The following is a 17,515-nucleotide window of genomic DNA, read 5'->3' on the forward strand; positions in this document are numbered from 1 at the left end:
GTGAACAACACCATTACTGCAACTGAGGATTGGGAATGAGTCGATGATGGACAATGGCAGATACAAAAGCTTACCACTTCCTGTGTCGCACTGAGAGAAAAACTTAGCTTCCGCTTCTGTGAAAGACCTGGAATCCTCATCCATCGGAATGCAGTACCTATGCAAAAGATGTGAGATAGCGCACGCCACAAAATCGATCAATTACTTACCATATGACATGGATTTGATCACTCAAACGTCTCTTCTTAGAACGATGTCTGATAAAAGCCTTCACTTTGTCGAATTCAAATTGTCCTCCTGCCTCAAACCCGCGTGAATCATGGAAAATGAATCCTTGGTTGTTTTGAAACACCATTTCATTCTCGATATCGTGTACCCCGCGCTGAAATCTCGTCAAGTAATGTTACCGAACAAAAGAACACGCCCTACCTCTCTAGATGCCATCAACACGGCGGGATCGATCTGATCTTTGGTCAATTTATGATCGTCTCAGTAGTGCTGCTAGTATCATGGACCGCACCTTTTGCCCGGCCCTGTCATATATTTCTGGGTTCTCACGTGTCTTGCAAACCCTCTGGAGGATGGTGGTTTTTCCTGCATTCGCTCTTCCTATAATGAGGATTCGGAAGCGGTCGAAATTCTGTCTTATCTCTGAGGCATCCATGATGTATGGTGGACGTCCGATGGTAGGTCAAGCGCTGTGGCGCACGACAGTCTAAATCGGGTAACATCATAGTAGCCTAAATGTTAGTGTCTTGGGCAGAAAGGAATTGGCCTCTTGGCAGATGGAATCGCAGAAGTCGGTAAAATGTGTTGTGAGCGTCATTAGCTCTTTTCAACTATGTTTGTACTATGGCAAAAATAGTGTTGACTACTACACTAAGACTATACCTGATGAAGTCAAAAGTGCATCAATATCATACCCTGATGCACTCTCTGAGCTTCATATTCATTACCGTGATTTTTTCCAAAATGTCTTCAAGTTTGCGTTTACTCTGAATGTATCCCAGTTGTAGGTTGATAGTCCTGTTTCGATGAACCATTCTAGCTGCATGGCCTCGAACTGTCATGAAATGAAATCGTGATTGAGTAGGGTTAATAACAGAGTTCAATAGACTGAGATATCGTTTTCTAGCATAACCACCTCATACCTCGCGCCATAACCTCAAGACTTACTCATATGTTCATTGAAACATTCCCATTGCCTCCCAATAATCCACCCACTGTGCCGCATCTGCCGAAGACAGCGACTTCAGTTCCTTCATCGTTGGACTGACGCGTTCGGCTACGGCAGTGGTGAATAAAGTCATGCCACCCGCTTCGGATCGCATCTCTCCGGATGCCCTAATCGCGATGTCTGATTGAGTCATGGAACGCATGAAGTTGAGAAGCTTGATGGCAGGCTGTAATCGAAGAATATATTGGAAACGTTCTAGCCAGCTATCGAGATACACGTACGATGCGTTCCATGGTCTCTTCGCTCAAGTCCTTGGCACTCGTTTCGAGCTTTTCGAGCCACTCTGAGAATGGCACAAGAGGTAGCGGGTAACTTGTTACTTTGCGCTCAACCAGGGCGTCCGCAATGGGCTGCATCAACGTCTTCCATGCAGTCGGTCTCGGATGCACCAGATTCACCGCGATGGGAGGTTCTTCTTCCGCGAAAGCTACATCAAGAATGGCATTTGATACGGCGTGGGCAGGGATCCAAGACACAAACTAAAACACGCATGTCACAAATAGATACCCTCGATAGTGACGGACTTACTCCTTTAGCTTCGGGAAGTGCGCCTAGACTGACACTTGATTTGACGATGATCGGTAGCCAGTTTGTCGTAGACCAAGCTCCTCGCGGGGGTCCTCCCGATACTTGTCCAATTCTGAATGATGATGCTGGTAACTTGCTGTTGACAAGAACCTTGATGGAAACAGTATTCGTAGAATCCACGCCCCAAAAAGTAGCTCATGACTCACCCTTTCCGAAACATATTTGCTCGCGCCGTAGCCAAAACCTACTGCGACCCCTGCGTCGTATTTCACTTCTTCAGGGAATGGTCCTTTCGCTTTATCCCAACTTTGAGCAGACGAGATGGAAGATGCGAACATGAAACGCGGCTTTGGATGACGCGGAGAAGATAGTGCCAAATCTATAAGATTCCACATTCCTCGCACATGAGTGTCGAATGACGAGAGCGCTAGGTTAAAGTCGAGTCGCCAAGCGTTGTGAATGATGACAGTGACAGACGTGCAGATCTACGCTATCTTTAGTCAATTCAGTGACACTGGAAATGACACAAACCTTCTGGTATAACTCTTTATCCAGCCCTAGGTGGTCATCGGATGTATCAGTTTCCACATACACTAGTTTGTCAGATTGGAGTACGGTGAAATCTAAACCGCGATCTCTGAACGAGTTTTCCTGTCGTTGTTGTATGGATGCCCCCTTTGACGGGCGATTGAAGGCATATACCGCAGACACGTTCTCACGCTGGAGTAGATCTGCAAGCAGGTACGAGCCAAGACCACCAGTAGACCCGGTCAGGGCAACCACATGATCGCTTTGGCTGCACCCATTAACTGGAGTGGTGTCGACCTCTGTGACAGAGTTCCCTAATCCGACTGAATACCTCTCGATCATGTTCTCGATATCGGCCTTGGCGTCGACGGTAGTTGTACCATTCCGCTGCAATACCGCATTAATAACGCTTCTCGCGAGCTGGCGAATCGAAGGACTTGAAAATATGATGTTCTGGTCAATCCGTGATGCTGATGCCTGAAGGTCACGATCTGAAGATGAGCTGAGAGAGCCGATAATGCGGTTTTTAAGAAATGTCGCAGAGATACTAGATGTACAGAGTAAGCAGAGCACCAGCCTTTGTCAGTCTCGACCCACCTGTCAAATCCCTGAGTGAAAAGGTCCGCATCAGGATCAACTTCCTTGTCGGCGTTCACAGCAGCAGCGTGGACCTTGAGCCATCCCTCAACATCTTCCGCAGTCCAGCTTGTGGGCAAAGGTACATCGATACCTGCTCTAGTGCTGCCCTCGACCTTTTCATATCTGTCGCCCATGAATGCTAGTTAACAGAGTGACTAATGGGTACTATGCTCACAGGACATTGATCTCCTCCTCATACAGCTTGAGGGTTGCTTTCTTCATGACGGTCCCTTTTCCAGCTCGAAGCATGGGCTTCTCGCCGTGTGTCACAAGAATCATTTCTTTGAAGATCCTGCTGAAGGCAGGAGCCTCCTGATTCGCATCCTCTATGTCCGGCCTTCAAGAACTTCTTCAGACGCAACAGTAGCATGCGATCTTTTAGGGGACTTACCACACTCGGTTCCTAAACTCGGCAAGTTGCTTTTCGTCATCAACGTCAATTTCACACCCTGCTCGTGGCTCTATGAGGACCCCAACTTGATTGCGTCCACGGCCAAAGATGACGGCGCTGGTTACGTAGAGGTTGGCGCAGATGATGCTTTCCATGGGAGCTGGTACTGTCTTCTCCCCGGACGAGAGTGTCAAAACGTCGTCGATCCTTCCTACACTGCAAGGAAAATGTCAGAAAACACGAATAACGCAAAATTCAGTCGTACATCTTCCACAGACCCTCAATGGTCGGGTGCTTGATGAATACATCTGAGGTAGCATAACCCTTGACGTCCGGAAGATTCTCTACTGACACTCGATGCGTTGGAATTGTCGGCAAAAGAGCATTCAACGCGTGTTCGAAGATCAACTCGGAGACGCACCAAGACTTGACATTCATATGTACCATCGTCCTGTGGAGCCCATCTGATCTTGGAATTGGGTCCGAATCGCACCCAGTCCCAAAATTTTTGATCCACCGAATTTCGGATAGAATGAGTGTTGATACCAAATTCTGTAGCGCCATAGCAACAAGAAAGCTTGACCCCTGCATTCACCAGAGTATTTCCGATCTTAGGCACGAGAGGACCGCCACCATAGATCTGCATTGGTATCAACGCGAGTCATTCATTGTGACAGCATTGATAACAAACTTACAATATATTCGAGAGTCTTCAGAACATCGACGGCAGTCGGAGAAAACGCCCACTGTTCCAGAAAGGCAGACACAACTGGCAAAATGTTCGTTTTCGTCTTGAGTACAGAGTCTAGGATGTTTTGCGAGTTGGGTACTATAGGAGTCGCCAAGGGATCGAGCAAGGATGTAGGCGGGTAAATAGACACACTGCTCAGGGTGGCGATAGGGGCGAGCAGCTGAATATATATACCAAGGGTATGAAATGGTGGCAAGGACGCAGCACCGAGGAGAATAGGAGTGGGATGGTTAGTCAGGTCGTAGATAGATGCTAACCGTACCCTATCTTAGCATTGTTCGCTGTGCGGATTATTTTAGTGACTCACGCGTTAGGCACCAGTGGATGGAAGTCAAGTTACTTATTGGAATAGGTTTCGGGAAGCCAGTGCTGCCAGAGGAGTGCAGGTAGAATAATACATCGTTCTCAGACGACGGCGGACCTAGGGAAGGGTACGGGTCACTAGCCTCGTTGGGAGTACCACTAACGAGTGATGGGTACAGGTATTTCAGCGCTGGAATCTCGTCAATCTGCAGCTGGCTCGTTTCAGTGGCAGATAGCAGACCCGCTTCGACTCCGTCGATTAGGGAAGCGAGAGAGTGCCGAGTGGTGATCAAACGACGGCATCTTGTTTTCTGCATCATGCTCGTGACTGCCGCCGCTGAATTACGGGGGGACATAGGGAACGGCTTGAAAACAGTAATCAGAAACCCAATCATTAAGAAAATCTATGTACACACAACCAGCCCAGCGAATATTATGCCCATGAATACTGTCTGGTAAAGAAGGGTGTCGGAGTTCGCGATGAGGGCGACTACTTCTTTGTCTGCGCCTGCGGAGGCTGGTCTAATTGCCTGGGCGGCCCGATGACAAGCTCGATAGAGGTCTGAATGAGAGATAGAGACCAGGTCATTGCTGTCGGGTTTGTCGTAGACAAAGAAAGTGACGTCCGAGTTATGTTGCGCATTGAATTCAACCAATTGAGGGAGGGACAAAGATCCATCGAGGGGAGGGTAATTGACATGACCTCGATATGAAGCGACCATGATTTGAATGATTGTAGACGTTTAGGCTGACTGTTGATACGAGATATAAAGTGCACGAATAAATAGTCATTTTCAAGTGGGATGATCTCGAAGATAAAACTTTGAACTTACTGGGAAAGTAAATGTGACCGCCTATTCCGATATATCTGGATCCACAGACGGGTGTACATGAGAGGCGGCGTACTTAATGACGGATGGTGATCGAGTATGAGATAGGATGTGGAGATAACCCGCACCATACCTTCAACCTTGTAGATATAAAGTTCATGTCTGCCAAAGTGCCTCGTGGATGACATAGATCACCTGTAAAATAATGGAAGGACGGACTTTCAATATGCAGTGAGTCTGTACTACCAATGAAGCTGGAGCTACACTTCAATTGGAAGCCCTGTGTCCGATAATTGAATACTGGATATCATCTATTGAAGATGAAGACTACAACTGAAAGTAAGAATAAGCGCATACTAAGTACACGCCCAAATCCCTTTTTTTCGGCTCGGAGAAGTCCTCGGGGTCCAACGTATGTGTATATGTTTACTCGGTATAAAATTTGAATGCAACCGTGACACGCTGCACAGTGCACACCAAGCCTCGTTGGGCAACAGCTTACTGTATGTATTCTGTATGTCCCCCTTTGAGCTGATGGTCTTCGTTTGATCTCGCAATAGGTAGTCAATATCGAGTACAAGGCTCCCAATCTTCGGCCTGCGCCCATGGGCCATTGGTAGATATTGCAGACTCACTGCTGCATGAATTTCCCGTCTACTGGCGTCAGATCGAGTCCGTCCTTCCACTGTTCATCACTACATGTAATCTATACCATACAGAGGCATATTTCTGGACATGAACTGTCTCTACAAGGTATGGTGTCATCTATATTCGACCAGCTAACAAGGCCAATGTCACATCACAAGAACTAGCACAATCCTGCTAGGCCCATCAAAGTTTTGACTCGTCGAAAAACTATGGTTGAACGATCCCCTTCTGGTCACGGTGTAGTCTCACTGTCGAACTGGATTGAGCGAGGGACGTTGTCAAAAAACACCAAACGAAAGTGAGAAAAGCAAGCGAGAACGAGCGCGTACCAGTTTCACTACATCACCGCTATCAAGGCTGTGTCTTGTTTTGCTTGTTTCACTTTCTGGCTTCATGCTCTCGTTCCACCTGCCGCTGCTGCATCATGCCCTCATGTCATTCGTCATTCGCTTGATGCATTATTTATACCTGCTCATTGTATTGGGTTCTCACCTCGCTCGCTCGCTACACTTGCTCGACGGCCTGCCCTCGCTTTGTATGTTTGTGTCCATAGTGTGCGCAGTGTCATATCTCATCGTAGCGGCGGCGAGCCGCCAGTCCCTGACTCTGTTTTCTCTTCTCTTTCTCACGCCAAGTCGTCCTGATTGTTCAACATGTTCTGTCTGATCCTTGTACAAGAGTGCGAACGGTGCCATTGTACCTCTACTCTGCTCACTCAGTAACTGCCTTTGGTGTATCTGCTTCAAGTTTCAACGTTGAAGAGTTGAAGATTAGACGAATGGAGCACCGAAAATAAACCTGAGCTCTTGCCAAGCCAGACGCAGACATCATCGGAGAAGATCCATCAAGAGTAAGTGGAACCACCTGAAATGATCAGTTGCATGAGCAGAAAGGAAATTCTTCCATGCTGAGTTATCCATCCTCAAAGATGGGCGATACAGGATGAGAGCGATCCAAAATCAATTATGAATGATGTCTAATAACACACAAAGTACACCTTGCGTTTGACTTTCTGCTTTGCTATAGCATGATTTCCATACGCGCAAGAACCGTTCGCTATCTCAAAAGCCGCCACGTAGAGCAAGAACAAGGTGGAGAACTGATCCTGCGGAGATGTTGAACTCCTTGGCAGTCTTGTCGTCCGGCCTGATTTATAACCGAGAAAGATATGGTCAGTTTGCATGATCTGATGGAAATAAGGGCGACCACGCACATCTGTCTCCCACCGAAGATCAACCTCTGTTGTTGTGGTGGCACACCAGACTGCTCTTCAACCTTCTCTTTGATGCGAGTAATCTGTATTACCATGGTTCGTGAGCTTGACAGCGACGAGTACGCTTGGTTGTAGATACCTTGTCTTCGGGATCTATGTCCAACTCAATCTGTCCATACATGACAGTTAGTCATGAACAGATCGCGAGAATTGGATTGGGCACCTCCTTGCCAGTGAGCGTCTGGCGGTCATCAACGTAGTGGAACGTTTGTTGAGAGTGAGTTTAAGTACTTACTTTGACTTTGATGAGCATGTTCAAAGTTGCACGCCGTGGATTATACTACGCCCCTGCTTTACTCGATAGTAGTGCGCGTGACGGTCCCACATTGAGAGGCGTTATCATGATATTCAAGTTCAAGCTCCGCGAACCCTCTTCGACCATGCCTCCATGCAGGCGTCCGTTGCATGGCTCGTTCAACGCAGCAGCTCAGGTATGATATATGATTCCTTAATGGCCAACATTACTAGCTCCTGCAGGACGCAAAAGCAAGAGAATTAAACACGAGCTATATATCAAGAGCCATTTGTCTCTAACTAACGCTAATATCAATCCAAATAAACGAGTCATTGATGGTATAAAACGAGTGTGGTAGGTAGTAGCTGTCCTGCCAGTCGAAATTGTTGAATACTCTAGTCCGTGTGTTCCATCCAGTGCGGTAGTAGTTGGTATTCCTTTGCTAGTTGTTCGGTGTGGTATTTGGTGCCTGTCCTTTTGGTGCGGCTGCGTGAAATTTTCGACACCTCTCAAGCCCCCAAAATTAAACTCTTATCCACGGATGCATCTCCCTCCTCACTGCTTGCCTCGTCCTCCTCAATCCCTTCCTCTGTCCTAGACCTCTCCTTCACATACTCATGCCCCAAGAAATTCATTACACTACCAGCAACACATCAGCACGCGCCTAATACACAATGCAACAAAACGTCACTCACTAAATTGTCCCGTCCGCACAACCTACCACTACTTCCTCATGTGTGAGCTGCATCGACATCGGATTCTTCTCTGGCGTCGCCAAGCCCGCGAACTTGGGCGGTAACGGACCAAGAAGACCTTTCATACCCACAGGTGTGGCATGAGCATGCGCTTCCCATGCGCCTGACAAAGGAATGATATTTGCATCTATATCAACGCTTGGCGTCGGGGACGAGAACATCGGGTTTGCATGGTCCGTCGTAGGCCCCGTGTCTTCATCCACTGGACCATCAAGGCCATCAACCTTGTCCTTGTCTTGATGTGTCGACATCAGAATCTGGGTGCACGATATGAACAAGTGAGGAGGAGGTTCGGGTAAGAAAATAAAAGAACAGACATACCCTCCGATCAGCCCCCGCCCGCGAACTAAACCTCGTAGCAGTGACCACCCTCCTCTTCCTAGGATCCACTGCGCCAACAGCAACATCAGGTGTCTCTACGAGCGCAACGAGCTTGGGAGGTGCAGTCAAAATTGCCGCGCGCCCGAACCGAATCGCAAACCCGTCTGCACCCACCGCACCCATAGGAGATAACGGTGCACCCATCGGGGACAGCGGGGTGCCAGATCGAGGGAGTAGGGAGAGCGGAGATGGTGATATACCAGAAATTTGAGATGCGCTGATATTGGAGGAGAGAGGCGTGGAAGGTGTCCCAAGCGAAAGTCGCGATTTGGGCAAGCCCGATGTACTCACCCCGAGTGCAGACTGTCTGCGCTGGGGAGTAGACGTCTGCGTGGGCCGTATAAGGGATGAGACGGCGCGTGATCTCGGGTTAAGGGAGGAGGGCGTAGGAGAGGTAAGAGTCCTTCCAGTGAACGTAGGGCTCATTGTAGTTGTCTCGGCAGGAGTCCTCTCGTCTTCATCTTCGTTCCATTGCAGATGCAAGATCACGGATTTAGTCGCGCACTAATAAGAAGCGAATGAAGTATGCAGACAAAAGATGAGTACAACGCTTACAGTCATCTGCGAGCCTTTGGCCGCGAACCACTGCAACATATTATTAGGTGCAGAGCCCACATTAAACAGCTTCGCATGCAACACAGGGTCGCTACCGCCGAGTTCACTGAGCTTGAACTGCGAGATCATCTCTCTCCTCTCTGCGCACCATCATCAAACCATCAGCAACAGAGTAAAGAGGACAGCAAAGAAACCAGAAACTCACTAATCGAGAAAACCCGAACGATGCCATCGATAGTCACACCCACTACACGCTCCCCCTCCGCCTCTGTGCCCCCTTGGACAATCTGCACACCGATATTAATCGTCGTCTGCTGTCCAAACCTCACGATCTTCGTCCCGGCACGCCAATCCCAACACACGAGAGCCTTGTCAGCGCCCGCGCTGACGAGGTTCTTGGAGGAAAGTGCAACGGCGCGGATACCGTTGAGGTGTCCGGCAAGTTGTTGAAGAGGCGTGAATGTAACGGAGGAAAAAAGGTGAACGCGGCTGTGGCAATAATTTTAGTTCAAATATCAGATATACACAAATGGACGCACCCAACATCGTGAAATCCAACCACGAAAACCTCTTCGGCACATGAGCCCCAAGCATGCATAATGCACTATACAAAAAACGACACACCTTCCTCCGCCAAGAAATCCACACAGCTCACAGGCTTCTTCACCTGCAGGCACTTTTTCATCTCGCCGGTGTCGATGTCCCAGAAACGGATAGTTTCGTCGTAGGAGCCAGAGATGAGGCGCTTGCCTGCGACAGCATCAGCGAAAGTCCTTATTTAGGGAGAGTAAAGGCAAAATGTGAAGGAGAAAGGGTGATAGATAGGGCATAGCTGTGAATCAGAGTGGCTGGAGGAGCAAGACCTGCTTTGAAATACAGCTGCTGACCTTCAGCCCCCCTGATCCGCATTCTACGTCTCCTAAGTATAGAGTCAAAAGGGCACGCGAGCACCGGATGTAGGGCGGAATGGAGGTAGAGTAGCTGTGAATCGGAGTGGCTGGAAGAGCAGGACTTGCAATACAGCTGCTGACTAGCCTCCCTGATTCACATTCTACGGCTCTTCTTCATCAGCATAGAAACCCTCCCCATCCTAAAAAAAGTGCCGTCCTCCCCAAAAATAATAACGACACCAAAAAACACTCCCAAAACGCCCCTCACCTCTCAATAACAACGTCGTACAGAAATTCGTATGTCCATTCAAGAAGCGTATGCTCTGTGGGAGCGCATGAGCAAAATTGGACTCGCGGTGGTGCAGGGATCGGTAGAGAGGGTACCTGTGATGCAATACATTGAAAGAATCAGTAAATGCAAGTGTTGAGCTTACAATGGAGAGGAAACACAGGGGCGAGTACGAATCGGAGGAAAGATGAAAAGCGAGGAAAGAGAACTCACCATCCCTCACGCTGCGCTGGTGCTCTCACACGGACCGGATCATTGGCAGTCAAGCGCAGACAATGCCACTTCCACAATGCAGGATGACGAGTTGCGGTGTACCATTTTTTCGAGACCTGTCATGTGCCATCAGTACTCATATGGTTCCGACCGGTGTCTCAAGAAAAAAGGGTTCCGAGCGGAACCGAGATGCCCCAACATCCCACAAATCCACAGCAAAACACTCACCAACCCAGCCCTCACAACCTCTTTCACGCTCAACTTGCTCAAGATCTGAAGGGCGATCTCAGGTGCGAGGAAACCGATGATGTCGAATGAGCTTTTGAGGTATTTTTGGAGGAGGAGGATTTGGAGGGGGATGTCACCTGGGAGGGTTGCTGTTGGGATGGTCGGGGAAGAGAGGGGTTAATCAGCTGGCGCTTCTTTATGAAGATGTGCGGGACGTACACTCGAGTATGATCTGCATACTACGCGATAGAATGCAAGTGTCAGCGTCTTCACCAAAAAGTGGAGTCACAAAGGAAAGAGAGACGAGGGAACACATCCAGAGACTACCACATCATCTCGCCCCTGCACCAATCAGCAGGCACGACCTCCAACACCAAGAAACAGGAACCCAAATCATAACAAAGAAAGACTCACACTCTCCCCCGCCTCTCCCTCCCCAACCCTCTCATAGCCCTCCTAATACCCCTCTCATCAAGCTTCTTCATAGCATCTACCAAATCGCCACCCTCTGCGGTCTCATCCTCCTCCACATCCCCCCAACTAACACCGTCCCAATACCCCCTTTTCCTCCCACCACAAACACAATACTCACCCCCCTCCAGTTGCAAGGATCCTTGCGCCTGAGCCTGAGACTGAGAACGCAATTCTGCGAGTTGAGCTTGAAGATGATAAACCTGCGCTGCGCTACTTGCGTGCGCGCGTTCGAGGAGGCGCTTGTAGGCAAGGAGTTTGGAGGTGTGGAGGGTGCGAATTTGGATGAGGGCTTGGTCGAGCTGTAGACTTGAGTTAGTTGGGTTTTATAAAGAAGTGAGATGAGATGAGAGGGATGAGTGGATGTATGCACGTGAAAGTGGGGCTGGATAGTGATAAGTAGGAACGAATGTATGCATGTAGTGCGCGTCAGGAGGACATGCGTACGTAACGACATCAAGGCCGTATACAATCCAATAATCGCAAAAGTACAGACAGAAAAGAGTAGACAAACGAAACACTAAAATGAAACGAACTCACCTCTTCATCGCCTTCCCCATCCACATCCGTAACCATATCAAACGTCATCCCGTCATCCTCATGATCCCATATATCCTCTAAACCCGTATCATCGTTCAAATTGATCACGGCACCATTCGTGACGCGTCCATTCACGCGTCTAGGACCACCAATGATACTCCCGGTACCATCACTGAAGACGCTTCCTATTCTGGTCCCGCCCATGGCACTTGCAGCCATACCATTTTTCGAGGCGAGCGATTCAGAGAGCAACGCGACAGGCTCTCTACCTACGCAGTTTGAACCTGGAGAACGGACTTTTGGACTTGGAGAGTGTATATTTTTTGCTCCAGGGGATCGTGTCATATTCGATGTCTTTGATGGTGTACGCTGTAGCTGGGTACGAGCGAGAGGAGAGGATTTAGAGGGTGTGATGGTCAAAGGTGTGTGTGTTGAAGGTTTTGAGGGTGTGTTACTTGAATGGGGCTTAGGCGCGGAAGACGGGGGTATAGTTGTCGGAGTACTCTCCATGGAGACGGTCCTGGTCAGGGAAGCCGTTTCGCCGCTCCCAGATACTGATGTTGAATTGGAATTAGCAGAGCTTGCGAGCACACGGACTGACGGGGATGAAGGATTGTTCTTGTGCTTTGCGGGACTTGGGGATGTAAAGTTTATGGCGAGTTTTGGAGAGGCGAGGTTGACTGAAGCACGGTGTTGATGGGATAGAGTTGGGATAGATGTCTCGGAAACGACGCGTGCTCGAGATGGGGTTGATGACACCACACTTCGATTTCCATTCGAACCTGTAGTGCTACTAGTGGAAGCAGACAAGGAACGCGGGAAAGCACTGGGCGGACCTGTGCCAGAACGCTTCAAGTGCGTCGGCATCGTGGAGAGCATGTTTGAAGTAGAGTTCGAATTCGAAATTGGTTTGGCGGGCTTCACAGTCGTACAACCGCTTGCATCACTTGTGATTGACAGCGCACGCGTCTTGAGGGAAGTACGTGTAGTGGTTGAGTTTGATGTCGTGCGTGACAACGACAAGCGTGAGCGCGTTGACGTCTCAGACGGCGTCGGCATTCTAGTTCAGTGGCTTGTCAGTGTGCTGCGAGCAACCACAAAGTAATAAAACGCGTTCTTCCCACGTCCATACATGTTTATGGTTTTGTACCGATTACTATGTATATAGGACTCACTGCTACCGCGCCCACTACCGCATCCGTGCCGCAACACGCCCAACCCGTCCTCTGAACTGAGCCCACATGACTCCCAATGCGGAATTCCGTTAGCATACATGATAAGCCAAGGATGCGTTTATAAGATCATCATGATACAGCCTGATACCCCTTCATTTCAAACCTTTGAATAGAGCGATTGGGTGGGCGATCACAGGTAAATGTCTACTGTCTTTGGATATCTATCAAATACTGATCGGTCTGTGACCTCGAAAGGCGAAGATAGATCTAGATAGATATGGCGGCCAATACACAAGATATCGTCATGCTCGTCGGTGACTCCCTTACTCAACGTGGATGGGAGCAAGGAGGCTTCGCACAGTTACTTGCAGGTACGCATATAACAAATATTTGGTATGAACTTGAATCTGAGGCTGCGACCTATAGAAATGTACGTTCGGAAGCTCGATGTTATCAATCGTGGCCTCGGGGGTTATCAAACGGACTGGGCAATTCCAATTTGCGAGCAGGTGAAATCCAATGTTGTCATTTTATAAATCGTGCCGGACATATTTGTAGATCTTTGCTAAACAGCATGAGCAACATCACGTTCCGCAGGTCAAGCTACTCACAATCTGGTACGGCGCCAATGACGCTGCACCTGCTCCCAGCCTACGGCACGTCCCGATAGACAGATACAAAACTAATTTGAGCCATATCATTCAAATGGTGAAATCGCCAACTTCAGCATACTATTCCCCTGAGACCCGTATAATCTTGATCACCCCACCGCCAGTAAATACGAAGCAATGGGACAAGCCTGACAGTCCACGTGTATTCGAGACTACGAGGTCGTACGCGGAAGCTGTCAAGGAAGTAGGTAAGAAAGAGAATGTGCCCGTCGCAGACGTCTGGACAAAGATATTCGATGGTGCTGGTAGAAGTGAAGAAGCATGCGAAAAATACCTGAAAGATGGGCTACATCTAACCAGTGATGGTTACAACGTACGCGCAAACTTGAATCCCGACCTGTCAGGCTTGCTAACTTCCAAGATTAAAGATCGTCTTCCAGGCCGTCATGGACATTGTGGAGCGCGTGTATCCCGAATTGGACCCTACTTGGGAAGCACATGGAAAGATGCAAACTGTGTTTGTACCGTGTGTCCTCTTTGGACTTGTTTTTGCTGCGTGACGCTGATGCATTTATATGCAGCTGGGACCAAGTGAATGTACAGAATCCAAGATCATCTCTGATGAAACGGAAAGCGCAATTTTAGTCCGGAATATCAAATGACTACGTGAACGTATCTCTTTGATTTGTGACATATTAGATTGTATTCATGCATGTGGCGAGATGAGCGGGAGGATTGGGAACCCGGTGCTGTGGGTGTGACCTAAGGACGTAGCCGACTTTCACATTGGCTATATCATGATTGTGACAGTCCCGACCACATGACTATCATAAGTCAGGGTATCGTCGATATCGTAGAGCGGGTGTATCCTGAACTGAATCAGCATGATTCGGAATATCGAAGTTAATATTATGAGTACATAATCTCGTTCGTTGCGTCCACTGTCCACAAAAGTTCCGCGGAGCAAATGATTCCCGAACTCCAAATATCATATTGCATAATTCCTGAGTGTGTGTCATCCCCGCGCGTTTCTCCGGTCTCACCATCGTGAGCTTAGTAGTTAGCATCTTGTTCAATGAGTCCAAGGGCAGTTGCAGAGCGAGGTTTGATAGAACACTTGAAGGGTTTGGGGTGGCTTGGAGTGTGTCAATCTAGGCCTGCCTTGCGCATGACAAGATATGCGACATACCTGGCCACACCCGGTAAGGGTTCAACTTCAGGAGTGATCTCAACACCATTCTCAACAACCTTGGAAATATCAAACACGGCCAGTGACATCGCAGTGGATATCCAAATGGAAGGCATCAGCAAGGTGAAGACCTGTACATCAAAAGCAAGTCAATGTCATATACGGTTCGTTGATTGATGCGAGTTGAGCATACCTGGGCAAATACTGCAGAGCAAAAAGTTAGCATTCCCATCAGTTTCAGGACCAATTTTATGCTTACCGTCTACCAAAGCCGAAGCACATTGTGCGGGGCTCTGTCTCAGGTTCCGTTCCGTCCTTAGCCAAGAAGCGCTCAGGATTGAATTGCGAGGGGTTAGCATATGTCTGTGGATCGGTAAGCACGAACCTGTCGCGATTAAGAGCATTATATTCTGTGCATCAATCGAAGGGGGAGCACCAACCAAATGTTAGGCATTACTAAGGAGCTTTTTGGAATATAGTACCCGTCATGGATATCGTCTTTAGCCACACAGTGGGGAAAACCTGTGATTTAGATACCCGTTGGTAAATAAATAATGTTACGAACGAAATACGCATAAAATATGTAAGAACAAACTGTGTCAGAACCACCAGCGTATAGGGACAAAGCAGACACATCATAGCTTCCAAGAGATTCGAAGTAAAAGACATAGGGGCGATGCCAGCGATCTGTAAAATTTGGACTTCAATAAATGTTCGCAAAACTGCAAATTGGTCACCATCTGATCCTTGACGAACTCATGGGGTGCAGAAACCATCTCATCGAGGCTCCCACGCCATTCACGTGCTATACGCTTGAAACTAGCACCAGGGAACCACGCGGGGACCTTTGCCACTAAAGATTGTCCGGTCATCAGAAGCCAACGAAAAGGATCGAATAATATAGCTCACAGGATGGTAAAATATCGACCATAAAGGCGCCGGGAGCTGCAGCCTCTGAGGTTTGGGTTAGAACGTGGTTTGCAAGGTCAACGAAGGGATCGTCGTTCTCTTTCACTTTGTAACCATAAGAGATGTGCAGAATGACAGCACCAGCAGTACTATAACAGAAGTTCAGGATCGTATCATTGCGAGGATAGATAATACATACCGTCGAACATGCTTCTGCAGTTGGTCGTGTTTCGCAAGCACACGCTTCAGAAATCGACGAGTCTCGACCTCCTCAATTTTGCTTCCTTCCAGCCAACAAGTTCGCCAGCCATAGGAAAAACAGGACGATCAGAGTACACAAGGCTTTTACTGTCCATCATTTACATTGCAGTCTTGACAGAGTTCAGCACAATGATGTGCTGACCCAGAATCTCGACATGCGCGATATCACCTGCAGAAAGATTTTGAAAATACATGATTCTGGAAAAGAGGGAGGCACTCACCATACTTCTGACCCCACTCAGTAAATGTGAGCCAGGGCTTGATACAAGGTATATCCAAAATATTGCCAATGAGAGGCCACACCGGGGGACCAGGTGGATATAGTACAGGTTTCTTCTTGGCGACCACCTGCTTTACCAGATAAACTCCGGTTGTAAGGCATAGTAGGTCCAGCCAAGTAACATTTGTGATTGTCAACATGGTCTACTGAGTACTAGCAGAGAATGAGTAACCCAACGGAGATGTGGAGCGAACAATCAGATGAGAGGAAGCCATCTCGTATTGATATCAAAGTGAACCTACAAGCAACACATTAGAAGGAAATGAGTACTGGCTACCGGTGCCCCTGTTCCAACTCGGTCCGAGCCACGATCTCGGATGTAAGACCGGTACTCGTTATTCAACGAGACATGAGTCACTTTGAACGGCATTGAAACGCTCTTATGGCGAGTCGCGTCCGTATCTAAGTGCGAGATGTACGGACATTAGCCGCCCATTCGAGAGTTTGTTCCATAAAGGATCCCAGATGCTCGACGGAGGGTGGTGTAATCACCTTTGGTTTCGCTTTCTTCCTCTTCCGCAAGCGACTTGGTTTGACATGTTGATGAAATAAATGTCGGCTATGGGTGGCATTTCGAGAGACGGTAACGTGGTGCACGGTCCGCGAATAGATAACAAAATTCAGATCTGAATGTAGAAGTAAGATAGCAAGAAATGACTCAGGCTGCTGCATGTGTTCAAGTCAGCCAGATTTCCGTTTGTCTTCCAGCATCGGTGTCTTCTTGGTTAGAGTGTTTATCACGGTGCGCGCTAACATCAGTCTTCTCATACCCCAGAGCAAACTGCATCAGATAGCCCACTCTTCCCTCCATTAACCAGCAAGAATCTGTGGGAGCTCGTTTGCTACTGTTCGAAGGGAATGGAAGAGGTGCTCGAAAAAATGGCGCAAGCTGGTCTTCTGCAATATTGGGAGTGAAGATAGTGGTCGGAGTAGGACACACGTGTGACATGAGGGGCCGAGCCATAGGAAGTAGAGGCTTCAGTGCACCGGACGGGCGGGATCTACTGTGTCGTCACGGTGGTCTTGAAATTGGTTATCTCATCTCAGGCTCTTTCCTCTAACTCGGAATCGACTGTAAGGAGACATCTGTATTCGGGATTGGTTTGGCGGGCTTGACCCATGTAGGCTTGTGAGCCAGAGCGCACGTATTTTGAGAGAAGTGCAGACGTCGTGCGCGACAATAGATACGTTGAGTATTGTCCCTGTGGGTACGTGCGTTCTTCCCACGTTCAGATGTATCCTTGACAAGGACAACTGAGTATACTCATCCATGGCACTATGGCCGAGTGGTTAAGGCGAGAGATTCGAATCACAGATATCTCTTACGGTTCCCGTGCGCAGGTTCAAATCCTGCTGGTGTCGCTTTTTGTCCTTGCAACCCCGTCAACGTCGAGCATCACGCCAT

The 17,515-nt window shown here is 48.5% G+C and overlaps 6 protein-coding genes and 1 non-coding gene across 7 annotated transcripts; 2 read left to right on the forward strand and 5 right to left on the reverse strand.

Annotated features, from left to right (window-relative positions):
• Positions 1–205: 205 nt before the first annotated feature.
• Positions 206–664, reverse strand: F5147DRAFT_567294 (uncharacterized protein; the record flags this gene model as incomplete). Its single annotated transcript, XM_041430842.1, has 2 exons — positions 206–389; positions 516–664. The coding sequence occupies 2 exons, from the start codon at positions 662–664 to the stop codon at positions 206–208; spliced, it is 333 nt and encodes a 110-aa protein (XP_041297905.1).
• A 520-nt stretch (positions 665–1,184) lies between these two features.
• F5147DRAFT_567042 (putative aminoadipate reductase) lies at positions 1,185–5,099 on the reverse strand (the record flags this gene model as incomplete). The annotated part of the gene is given in 13 exon segments (XM_041430832.1): positions 1,185–1,403; positions 1,459–1,716; positions 1,745–1,915; positions 1,972–2,250; positions 2,297–2,840; positions 2,891–3,055; positions 3,108–3,269; positions 3,324–3,539; positions 3,589–3,731; positions 3,745–3,963; positions 4,019–4,326; positions 4,382–4,742; positions 4,794–5,099. The coding sequence occupies 13 exon segments, from the start codon at positions 5,097–5,099 to the stop codon at positions 1,185–1,187; spliced, it is 3,351 nt and encodes a 1,116-aa protein (XP_041297906.1).
• A 1,736-nt stretch (positions 5,100–6,835) lies between these two features.
• F5147DRAFT_670709 (ubiquitin) lies at positions 6,836–7,453 on the reverse strand. Its single transcript, XM_041435549.1, has 5 exons — positions 7,364–7,453; positions 7,292–7,309; positions 7,208–7,237; positions 7,069–7,151; positions 6,836–7,001 (listed from the first exon to the last, which is right to left on the reverse strand). Exons 1-5 carry the CDS (start codon positions 7,379–7,381, stop codon positions 6,917–6,919), a joined length of 234 nt encoding a protein of 77 aa, XP_041297907.1. The 5' UTR covers positions 7,382–7,453; the 3' UTR covers positions 6,836–6,916.
• Positions 7,454–7,677: 224 nt separating this feature from the next.
• F5147DRAFT_670711 (uncharacterized protein) lies at positions 7,678–12,772 on the reverse strand. The gene is made up of 13 exons (XM_041435550.1): positions 11,686–12,772; positions 11,089–11,447; positions 10,894–10,913; positions 10,675–10,823; positions 10,447–10,562; positions 10,213–10,328; positions 9,679–9,804; positions 9,594–9,624; positions 9,260–9,543; positions 9,055–9,194; positions 8,440–9,003; positions 8,059–8,375; positions 7,678–8,002 (listed from the first exon to the last, which is right to left on the reverse strand). Exons 1-13 carry the CDS (start codon positions 12,742–12,744, stop codon positions 7,873–7,875), a joined length of 3,411 nt encoding a protein of 1,136 aa, XP_041297908.1. The 5' UTR covers positions 12,745–12,772; the 3' UTR covers positions 7,678–7,872.
• Positions 12,773–12,924: 152 nt separating this feature from the next.
• On the forward strand, positions 12,925–14,148 carry F5147DRAFT_670717 (SGNH hydrolase-type esterase domain-containing protein). The gene is made up of 5 exons (XM_041435551.1): positions 12,925–13,056; positions 13,116–13,231; positions 13,287–13,369; positions 13,419–13,844; positions 13,900–14,148. Exons 2-5 carry the CDS (start codon positions 13,138–13,140, stop codon positions 14,029–14,031), a joined length of 735 nt encoding a protein of 244 aa, XP_041297909.1. The 5' UTR covers positions 12,925–13,056; positions 13,116–13,137; the 3' UTR covers positions 14,032–14,148.
• A 376-nt stretch (positions 14,149–14,524) lies between these two features.
• F5147DRAFT_768410 (cytochrome P450) lies at positions 14,525–16,250 on the reverse strand (the record flags this gene model as incomplete). Its single annotated transcript, XM_041440968.1, has 11 exons — positions 14,525–14,606; positions 14,661–14,791; positions 14,854–14,864; positions 14,927–15,070; positions 15,143–15,182; positions 15,256–15,361; positions 15,417–15,513; positions 15,570–15,718; positions 15,769–15,853; positions 15,973–15,999; positions 16,052–16,250. 11 exons carry the CDS (start codon positions 16,248–16,250, stop codon positions 14,525–14,527), a joined length of 1,071 nt encoding a protein of 356 aa, XP_041297910.1.
• Positions 16,251–17,382: 1,132 nt separating this feature from the next.
• F5147DRAFT_t23 lies at positions 17,383–17,472 on the forward strand. Its single transcript has one exon. It is a non-coding gene; the product is annotated as a tRNA-Ser (tRNA).
• The last annotated feature ends 43 nt before the right edge of the window (positions 17,473–17,515 follow it).

Source organism: Suillus discolor (genome assembly GCF_016758755.1).
Source record: "Suillus discolor strain FC423 chromosome Unknown F5147scaffold_5, whole genome shotgun sequence".
Taxonomy (NCBI): Eukaryota; Fungi; Basidiomycota; class Agaricomycetes; order Boletales; family Suillaceae; genus Suillus; species Suillus discolor.

Coding starts and splice junctions, on each gene's coding strand:
- F5147DRAFT_670709 (XM_041435549.1), bottom strand. Junction 7,152..7,207: donor ACATAGATCCCGAAGACAAG/GTATCTACAACC, acceptor ATGGTAATACAG/ATTACTCGCATCAAAGAGAA. Junction 7,002..7,068: donor ATCTTCGGTGGGAGACAGAT/GTGCGTGGTCGC, acceptor GTTATAAATCAG/GCCGGACGACAAGACTGCCA.
- F5147DRAFT_670711 (XM_041435550.1), bottom strand. CDS start 12,744: ATGCCGACGCCGTCTGAGACGTCAACGCGCTCACGCTTGTCGTTGTCA. Junction 10,914..11,088: donor AGGGAGAGGCGGGGGAGAGT/GTGAGTCTTTCT, acceptor TCTATCGCGTAG/TATGCAGATCATACTCGAGT. Junction 10,824..10,893: donor TATGCAGATCATACTCGAGT/GTACGTCCCGCA, acceptor CCATCCCAACAG/CAACCCTCCCAGGTGACATC.
- F5147DRAFT_670717 (XM_041435551.1), top strand. CDS start 13,138: ATGGCGGCCAATACACAAGATATCGTCATGCTCGTCGGTGACTCCCTT. Junction 13,370..13,418: donor CAATTCCAATTTGCGAGCAG/GTGAAATCCAAT, acceptor ACATATTTGTAG/ATCTTTGCTAAACAGCATGA. Junction 13,845..13,899: donor TAACCAGTGATGGTTACAAC/GTACGCGCAAAC, acceptor CCAAGATTAAAG/ATCGTCTTCCAGGCCGTCAT.